At 30.0% G+C, this 10,646-nt stretch overlaps 1 protein-coding gene across 1 annotated transcript; it reads right to left on the reverse strand.

The window, feature by feature from the left end:
* Positions 1-4,506: 4,506 nt before the first annotated feature.
* On the reverse strand, positions 4,507-6,745 carry LOC108459792 (L-type lectin-domain containing receptor kinase IV.1). Its single transcript, XM_017759195.2, has one exon. The coding sequence runs from the start codon at positions 6,564-6,566 to the stop codon at positions 4,551-4,553; it is 2,016 nt and encodes a 671-aa protein (XP_017614684.1). The 5' UTR covers positions 6,567-6,745; the 3' UTR covers positions 4,507-4,550.
* Positions 6,746-10,646: the final 3,901 nt, after the last annotated feature.

Genomic DNA, 10,646 nt, shown 5'->3' on the forward strand with positions numbered 1-10,646 from the left:
GTTTGATCAAGTTTTTAAGATTTGTAAATGTTGGAATGCATGTGTTTAAGTTTAGTAATGCCTCGTACTTAATCCCAGCCTCGGACTCGAGTAAGGGGTGTTACATCAACTCCTAAATTTCTATTAAGATTGGTAAGTTTTTCTCATTTTCCAATAGCTAGATCTCATCAATTATGAAAAATCATTGTTTTCGTTAGATTTTTTATCTGTTACGGATTTTTTACAATCTTGTTGAAAAACTCTCTAAATATTGAAGTCCGTCATTAATTCTTACATTTTGTTAATAAAAAGACTGTTTAGGTAATTCGAATCATACTTGGACGTAAGGACTATTGTAAAAGGTCCCGAATGTCAAGTGTGTGTTCTTTTACGAAAAATTGAGTCAAAATTCAAAACTGCCCAGTCGCACACGGCCTACCACACGGGCGTGTGGCCAACCCGTATAGACCACACGGAAATGTCCCTCTGTAATCCCTCTCATCTTCATATAGCACACGGCCTGAGGCTTCACACACGGTCCAATCACACAGCCGTGTGGCCCTTGAAACTCAAAATTTATAGTTTTTCCTTACCTTTTATTATTTTATTCAAATCAATCCCTAATTAGGTTTTTAATAACATTTAGAGAACTAGATTATGCAATTAGGTCTTGGATTAGGAATAGAACAACGAGATATATGGATGATTGAATTTATTGATTGAATTACTCTTGATTGATTGCCTGAATAGTGAATAATGTTATATGTATTTTATGAATACCTGATTGAAAGATCCGAATACCTAAATTGTTGGAAAAATTAGATTCCTTATTTATTCATGATTGTTATTGATTGGTTATGAGATAAAAGTAAACGATATATGATTGGATGCCTTGGAATGTATTTATATTGCATTTGTATTGGTTGTGTTGATATGATTAAAGGAAGAATGACAATTTATCTGCATTTAATCATTCGTTGTGTACTTACAGTTATAGCAGATTCCAATTGCGATGGTCTTGCTGTGTACCCACAATTACAATAAATCCTAACTGCGACGTTTTCACTGTGCTCCCACATTCCTTCTAAAAGCTTTTATTTGCGAGATGGTCATGTTTTCGCAGTTACCAGTAGCTTTTATCTACAATTACCCGAATCTGAATGTGGTACTAAGTCCACAAATTAAAGTGATGGTGGAGGGAGTTCGGAGGGAACTCCCAATTTTGGAGCCCTAATCGTTGGGATAGGACAATTGATTTATAAACTAAATTTTGTATGGCATATTTGACAATTTATGCATACATGACTGAATTTACTTAATGAAACGATTGAACTAGTTTATGTATACATATCTTTCGTGAATAATGTGAATAAATTTAAAATTGATTTGGTTGATTGTCTATGTTTGAGAATATTATTATTGCTTGACTAAAGTAGCAACATCGAACTACTGTATTTGAAACTAACAAATAATTATAATTGATTGATTCTTGATAATGATGTATGGTGTAATTTAATGTTTAAAACTATAACTATATTACTCACATTGAGCTTCCATAGCTCATTCCCCCTGATTTCCATCTTTACAGATAATCCTTCAAGTTAGGATGCAAATACAATACTCGAAGGGTCTCGGCTTTTTTATCATTTTTATTTCTGTTAATGTTATTATTTTTAATTCCTTAGGAGGTAGAGTTATTTTTCGTTTTCATTTATTATGAACCATGGTTTGGGATTTATTTTTAATTTAATTTTTAGACGCATCTCATTTAGTATAGGTTATAAAATTTAGGTTATTATTTGTTAATATGTGATTAAATTAAATTGTTTTATTAAAATGACTTATGTTTTAATTTTGATGTTATTTCTAATAAGTTGAACTAAAATATAAATTGTAAATCACATGTATAAACTTGAGTTTTAAGAAGGAAAATTGATTTTGATAAAGATTGAGCCATTTCGGTGGTTAATGTAATCTCGCGAACTCGGGTCTACTATCTAGGTTAGGTTGGGGAGGTTACATAGGTTTTGAATTGAGGGTGAGAAAGTGTTAGCTCGGAAGGATCAACTCGAGATCGGTGATAGGAAGGTTGAATCGGCCTTTGAGAAATTGTGGTGAAAGCAACAAAAGTTGAGCAACAAAAAACACAAGGATTTATAATGGTTCGACCCCAATTGCTTACTCCACTACCTTAGCTTTCCACAATTAAGAATTTTCCCAAATTCACTAATTTGGCAACCTTTGAGGACAATGTTTAACCTTACAATCTCTATTAAGACTTATACCTCAAAATCTTAAAATACAACTCTCTTAAGGTTTCTACCCAAACCTTAAGAATAAACATTTTCTCAAAGAGAAACAAACAAGAAAAAAAAGGAAATAATCCTTACAAGATCAAGATGTTTGCAAATTAAGCATTAAGACAAAGAAGAACACTTGAGCTAAACGAATAAAATGTAAGCTCATAAGTGTCTACAAGAAAATGTATGAAAGAATTAAGATTTAGGTTGTTTTGATTTATCTTTAAGCTTTGCACATTGATCTTGTTGTTGCTAGACATTTGGAAGATGGTATCTATACCATCTGATTGATTTTCAATAGTTTTGGTTGTTGTAGAAGTGAATGTAGCCATTGGGGATGAAATACCATGTTATTAACTGCACCTGCAACAACGAGTACTGATACCTACTAAAAGGGTATCGATATTTTTTGTAATTAATGCAGATCTCAGTGACCGTTGGAGCATGAATATCGATACCTTAGGAAATATATTGATACCTTAAAAAAAGTATCGATACCGGATCAATACCTACCAGGGTTTGAAAGAAACAGAATATCAATTTGGTATCGATTATTAGAGGAGTATCAATATCTTGTAAAATATCGATACTTAGAAAAAAAATATCAATATTTTTTGTCCTAGAGCAATTCTAACTTGTTTGAAAATGATTAAAACATATTTGAAAATGTTTGACTCAATTGAAACCATTTCAATTTGATTTTATCAAATTGCTCAACTTTACTTTTATTCAAAAACACTTTAATTTGTTATATATCAAACCATATTATCCAATAAGGCTTAGTTTAACCAAAAGGAATCAAAATCAAGGTTAAAAAAAAAAAGCTAATTAGAATTTGGGGTCAAAAACAAGGTTTGGACGAGTTTTTCGATCGGTTCTTGATTTTCCTTCACTAGAGTTCTTGGTGAAGAATAAAATAGAGAAATATGTTTGTAATTTAAAAATAAAAAAAGCTTAAGGCAATAATATTTTAAGTGTTTTATTTTTTAGTTAAAAATGGTTACATGTCACAAAAATGATTGGCTAAGAGTTTTTTTAACGACAGGAGTAATTTGGGTAATAAAGTATAGTTTAAATACCATTTAAGTATCTCGAGTACAATTTAAGTACCAATTTTGAACAAAAACATTTAGGTGTCAAATTGAAAAAAATATAGTTTAAATACCACTTGTGACAAAAAAAATTTAAATGTCAATTTGAAAAAAAATAATGATATAATTTAAGTATTATTTTGTAATTTAAGCTTATAAAAGTATATTTATTTGAAAAATATTTATTTTTAACATTTTTATAAAATATTTTAAACAATAGTTTAGCCCAAAAAAAAGTATATTTTAAAAATAAATTTTAGAAAAATATTGAGTCAATAAATAAACTTTTATAACAATTTTTTTAAAAATTTTAACAAAAAAATATTTTTTAAATCGCATGAAGATCCTTTCTTGTGAGATAAGAACACATGTTTTTATTTAGTTTGTTAACGGTGGAGTGAGGAAAAAATTTTTGGGAGGGTCGAATTAAATTATAAATTTTACAATAGTAAAATGTAATTTCATCATTTCAATAAATTATATCTTTATAATTTTAAAGAATTAAATTAAATTTTATTATTTTTAAGAAGATTAAAGTATAATTTTGTCATTACTAATTTAAAAATTTTAAATAAAAATAAAAAAATTCCATTGTAAGGTTGCAATAATAGCTTTTTCATAGCCGTTATAGTTGATTTAGACACGTATCTAAATGTCTTTGAGAGCAGGTTTCTTTTTACTAATTGATTTAGACACATATCTAAATGTCTTTGAGAGCAGGTTTCTTTTTAATATATAATTTTTAAACCTAAACTTTAATGCTTGATTGCTGGAAGGATGGGGTTATTGATTTTAATTATTTAAAACTTTTGTGCCAAGTTAAAAGCGCATTAGAGTGATAGATTTGTCAGATTCAACGAATAATTTTAGAAATTTTGAAGTTTCAGTTTGAAAATTTTCAACATATGGATTTGATTTTTCTCAAACAACCTTTATGCTTATTAGTTATGTTCAGGGATCTTTATCAGTAATGTCTTAAGCCAGCAAGAAACGTTCATTATCTAGCTCGTAATATCATTTCAAAGTTATTCACTAAAATTTATTAAAACTATCTATAAGTATTGAACTAAGTTCAAATTTTGGTGATGATATTGATAAAAAAAATTGTCATGAATTATAAAACAAACATAAATATATTTTAATAATAAATAATTTATTAGAAACTGAGAAAAGTTTACAATCATCGACCTCCTGAAAGATGAGATGCTGCAACGGTAGATGATTGGGATGTTCCATTGTAAGTGGAAGTTGTATACATCATGGAGAAACCATCGAAGCCCTCACCATGGGCAAATGCTAAGCCACTGGAAGAGAGACTGAGTGATGATAGTTCCGGAAAAGGCATATCTCCTTCTAAAATCTGAACAACGTGGCGCATGGTTGGCCTTGCTTCAGGCTGCGAGTGGGAGCATATCAACCCAAGTTTTAAGACCAGCTCAACTTCCTCAGCTGCATAATCTGAACCCAAATATGGATCCTTTGCCTCAAGAATATCACCTTTGCACCAACAAGAATACACCCAGTCCACCAAGATGACATTGTCTGTTGGAGACTGTAAAATTGGCCTTCTTCCACAAGCAACTTCAAGCACAAATGCCCCAAAAGCAAACACATCTGTGCAAGGTGTAGCTCTCCCGGTTCGAGTATGCTCAGGAGCCAAATAACCAAGTGTGCCCATAATGTGAGTTGTTTGTGGTTCAGTTCCATGATCATATAATCTAGCAAGCCCAAAATCTCCCAGTCTTCCATTTAGTTCACCATCAAGCAAAACATTGCTAGCCTTAACATCCCTGTGAATCACAACTTGCTCCCATTCTTCATGTAAATAAAACAATCCTGATGCTACGCCTTTGATGACTCTGAATCTTTGTCTCCAATTAAGGGTGAGCTTTGGCTGGCCATACAAGTACTTATCGAGACTTCCATTTGGCATGTAGTCATAGACCAAAAGTAGCTCATCCTTACGCCGGCAATATCCCAAGAGTTGAACCAAATTCCGGTGACGGAGACGACCGATACTCACAATTTCTGCTATGAATTCCTTCATCCCTTGTCTCGATTCATGTGAAACTCTTTTCACGGCAACCTCAAGTTTACTGGTTGGAAGAACTCCTCTATAGACTTTTCCAAAGCCACCAGAACCCAATAGCTCCTTGTCTTTGAATCCTTTTGTAGCAACATACAGATCTTTAAACTTGAATCTATGAGGCCCATACTCAAGCTCCCAATCTTCAACAACTTCAGCAAATTTCCTCTTCCTCCTCATGAAATAAACTACACCTGAAACTGCTGCCAAAATCACACTCACTGAAATCAAAGGCAACCCGATTGTCAAAAGCCTTGATATTTTCTTCGGTCCTACAGGAGGAAGCTTTGGAAGCTGAGACAGGGTAAGCTCTCGCGCCTGACCATTCATCTTAAAGCTCCAACCCAAGACATAATGAGATGTGAGAACAGAGCCAGTTGAGGATGAAAAACCAACATACATCCCATTGTTAACTATTGAAGAAAGATCAAGAGGCAAAGATAAAAGTGGAGTCTTGGGTTTAGAAAGTCTAAATGGAGCTAAAGTAACATCCATTCGCTTCTCGAGACCATGATATTCAACCCAAACTTGTATCCTTTGCCCAATCAGGCTAAGGTTTCTAAACTGACGGCTTCCATCCTCGTGATATCCTGCTGGAAAAGATAAATTAGACTTTAACCCGTTTATATCAATCCCAACGTGATTGTCATTGATGTCATCAAACTGGGGACTTAGTAGCGTATCGAATTCTACAGCAACAACGTGGTTTCTACCGTCGCCATTGTTGGACTTGTTGAAGAGTCCGAGATATTGGCCTGGATCAGCTCCGGGGAGGCCCCTGGTTGGTGAAACCACGAAAGCCATTCCGTGTGCGCTGACAGTTGGGTATTGAGGGATAATAGCGAAGACAAAGATGGTAGAGAAGGAAGAAACTGAACGGCTGGTTGAGTTGTTGAAGTTTACAAGGTGAGGATAGAAAGCATGTCCTTGTTGTCTTTCGGCTTCATTGGTGAGTTTTAGGAGTCCATTGGAAGTGAGCACTGCGATGCCATCAAGGCTTAGATTAGCCGACCGGAATCCGTTGTAGATGAAACCAAAATCATCTCTGGCTGCTAAGCTTACCAGAAGAGTTAGCAGAATTGCTAATCTGAAAGTGAAACACATTGCCATAGTCGCGGTTTACTTTGCTTCTCTTTCGGTTCTGTCTTTGGTTCTCTAATCTTTGACCTTTATTTATTTATGGATTACGTTATGGTGCTTGAGATCAGTATGAAAGTCCATAGAATCTCTACCATGAAATAGATTTGATTTTTATGACAGATTAATTATGGTTAAAATCCCTGCTGAAAATTGAGATTTAATGTTGTATTTTATTTTGGAATAATTTGATCATCTTTTATAATATTATTTGAAGGTTGATATTATTGGTTGTTACATGAGTCAATAATAAATTTAAAATGATTAAGATTATTCGAAAATTTATTTATGCTACCACTTTAACAGAATCTAACAATTTTGATAAGAATTGAGGCCCTAAAACCATAGTAAGGTTAAATAGTTGTCATCCTTTATTCAACTTACAGAATCTAATATAGAATAGCTAGGTTTTTATTTTTATTTAAAAAAAAAGAAGAAGAAGGAATTTTACCTTTGTTGGCTTAATTATAGTTAAATGTAAAATTACTATTGGATTTTTTAAATGGTTTAATTTCATGGAAAATGATTGTATGAAACAGTGACGTTACGTCATCCATATCCCTTTCCAATAGTTTTATGCCACATCAGTATTCTTATCTTAAATTTTAGGATTTTATCCTGAATTTTAGTATTTTAATTTGGATTTAATTTTTTCCAGGATAAAATCCTGAAATTCAGGATAACAGTACTGATGTGATATAAAACTATTGAAAAGAGATATAAATGATGTGGCGTCACTGTTTCATATAATCTTTTCTCTAATTTCATTAAAGGGGTAGTGCATGATAAATAATATTTGAAGGAGTAAATGATTACATGCTAAAAATAATTTCAGCAAATCTTGCATTAAGAAAATATTTTCAACCTTTTTTTGTTTAAAATAAAAGGTAAGAAAAATGGACCGATTGCCCATAATTTTTTTTTAAATTTGAGTAAATCACAACTAATATTTTTAATCGAATTAATTAAATTTTTAATTCAATTAATCAAACTAAAATTTATATTTATATTTTTTCTTTTGTTAAAACAAGTATAAAATATGTGAAAAATAAATTAATAATGTTCATTTGACTGAATTAATCGAATTAGTAATAGCTTAATATATATAATATATAATATTATTTATTAAGTTCGCTAATTTGATTAATTACCTAATTCGAATCGAATTAACCATTAACCGAAATTCAAAAAAAATTTAACCGACTATCGACCGAATTAGATCGATTAATCGACTGATTAATCAAATTAGATTAATTCGTGAATATAGAGATGTTTTGAGAGGTGTTAAAAATTTATAAAATGTAATATTTAATAAATTTTAAAATAAGTATCACATGCAATATGCATTATATCAGAATTGGTGTTAATAAAAAACCTGAGTTATTTATTAATTTTACGGATTTATCTTTGATTTAATAAAAGTGATTATGATTTTAAAAAAATTAATTACACTTTTAATAAGCATCTAACAATTAATTAGAATATATATATATATATATATAAAATTGAAGCCAACAAATTCACAGATAAAATATCTTAGTATAGTACAAATGTAAAAAATACAAATAAAATTTTAATTTGTATAAAATAGTGGTTAAAACTGTTGTTAGATTTTTAATTAGTGAGTTGAAATCATGTTACGTTATTACTTATCTTGATACTGTATGAAACAAAACACAATTTTTCTCGTTCTTTTGTCATTTTCCTTTTCTTTCGTTTCTTCTTAGTCAACAGCCACTCCTAGGATATTGAATAACAATATTAATACAACAAAAAAGTCGATGGGCCCACTCACTAAAGAAGAAAACAGGAGAACAGATGAGGTAGTTGAGATTGGCACTATGCTTAGGTACAATATAATGCACCTTACTTTTACAATTCTTTCTACATAATTTATGTAAGTTAAAAAGATTTAAATTTATAAATTATTAAAATTATAAAAAAACTTATTTTATATGTTAATTAAGTCTTAACTTAGTTGATACCTTTGATATTGCAATAACAATGACGTAGAATAGAACGTACTTTAGTATGTTTTTGTTGGAGTATGCCTAAAGACTAATTATATGAAGATTACAATAAAATACTAGGTTACCTAGTTTATTAATAAATATGTTGTCATTATTATTTTTGGTCTTTATTTTGTATTAAATAAATTACATATTGATAAAGTCTTAAGAATGATCATTCTTAAATGTCCTTAGTCAAGTATTGTTATAAATTTGGATAATAATAATGCATTGAAATTAATATGTGATATCAAGTCAACATATAAGTATAGTTAAAGAACGATATATTGGACTAATCCACTATGAGAATGCTTCTTGGATTATCATGTAATAGTCACAATATTTCTCATAATAATAATTGTATGTATGATCTTTAGACTTGAGATCATCATTGTTCCAACATCGTGAGTCATATATTTTGACACAGTCAAACATTTTCCGTAAATGGTTGTACTATAAAGACTGATGTTGCCAAAATCTGTATAGTGGGATATGAGTGATCAAGACAGGATTTGTCCCTCTTATATAATTAGAGCAATATCTCATGTCTCTTGATTAAAGGAGACTAAAAATGCATGGCCATATCAAATGAGTTGATATGAGATGTCACACTCATTTGTTTATCGTAGTCTACTCAAGAAATCAAGAAACAAGATATTAGATTATACAAGTGTGATTATTTCTTTATCTTTGTTCAATAGATATCTAAAGATAAAGGGATACCAAAAAATGTCTTAACAGTGATAGAAAATTTTTTGTCACAATTTTCTATCACTATTATAGCTTATTAGTGATGGATTAGTGACAACCTAGAGACAAAAATAACATTTAGAACTTAATCATCACTATGACAAAAATATGAGAAAATCATATTCGGTCACAATTACCATAAAAGAGTTTTGAAATTATTTATGAAGAACATTTTGTGACGAAAATCTCCGTTACAGATATTGAAATTATAAATAGTAATGCAATTTTGTGACAGATTTAATAAATTAAATTATAAAATATTAAAAGCAAGTTATAATACCCAAAACTTTTCTGAAAAAAATCCCAGCAAACCAAGTTCTAGTTTGACGTATTTTGTTCAATTTTTTTTGACATGCTTTTCTTTAAAATTCTTGCATGCATGTTTATTTTTAATACCATCGAGACTTCAAAAATTTTCATAAAAGGAGAAAAATGTTTTGGGTGGTTTTTATCAAAATTTTTTTAACCTGGCCCAAAGATCGAAAACGATGAGTCTTCGATGATATCGACTGCATTGGATGTTTTGAATCCTTGCCAGAGAAAGCCATATCCTCCACCAAGAATCTTAAACATGGAAATTTTTGAGAAAAAAAAGTCTTTAGTAAACCCCGTGGTCATTGAGTTCAAAAAACCTCGCCCAAAAATGTATTCCAACTGCAAAAATCAATAAGTGGTAACGAGATATTAGGGATTTCTGTAGCGGATATTAATATGACCAATTTTCATTTAATTGGATAATATATATTTAAAAATTATAAAATGTATTATTTAATAAATCTTAAAAATAAGCACATAAAATATAGTGCAACATACGTGATATGAGAACAAGTGTTAAAAAAAAACTCGAGTTATTATTTAAATTTTATGAATTTATCTTTTATTTGATCAAAGTGATTATGATTTTTAAAAAATTAATTAATAAAAATAATTTCAATATTTGTAATTATTTTACTATATTAAAATTTTAATAAACATCTAGCAACTAATTATAACATAAATAGAATTATAAAAAATTTGAATCCAACAAGTTCACAGACAAAATATTTTAATATAGTATAAATGTAAAAAAATAAAAAAATCTTAATTTATGTAGAATAGTGATTAAAACTCTTGTAAAACACCTATTTTGAATGATCTCAAAACATATTACCTCACTGCTTATCCTAATGTTGTACAAGAAAATGTGCAAATAAAACAAAACACAACTTTTCTCTCTTTCATTCATTTTTTTTTTTAATATTCCTTCTCTTTTCTCTTTTCTCCTGAGTCAATCGTCATAGGATGTTGAACAACA

This window comes from Gossypium arboreum, chromosome 4 (genome assembly GCF_025698485.1).
Source record: "Gossypium arboreum isolate Shixiya-1 chromosome 4, ASM2569848v2, whole genome shotgun sequence".
Lineage (NCBI taxonomy): Eukaryota > Viridiplantae > Streptophyta > Magnoliopsida > Malvales > Malvaceae > Gossypium > Gossypium arboreum.

Excerpts from the sequence above, each read along its gene's own strand:
- LOC108459792 (XM_017759195.2), bottom strand. The coding sequence starts at position 6,566 with ATGGCAATGTGTTTCACTTTCAGATTAGCAATTCTGCTAACTCTTCTG.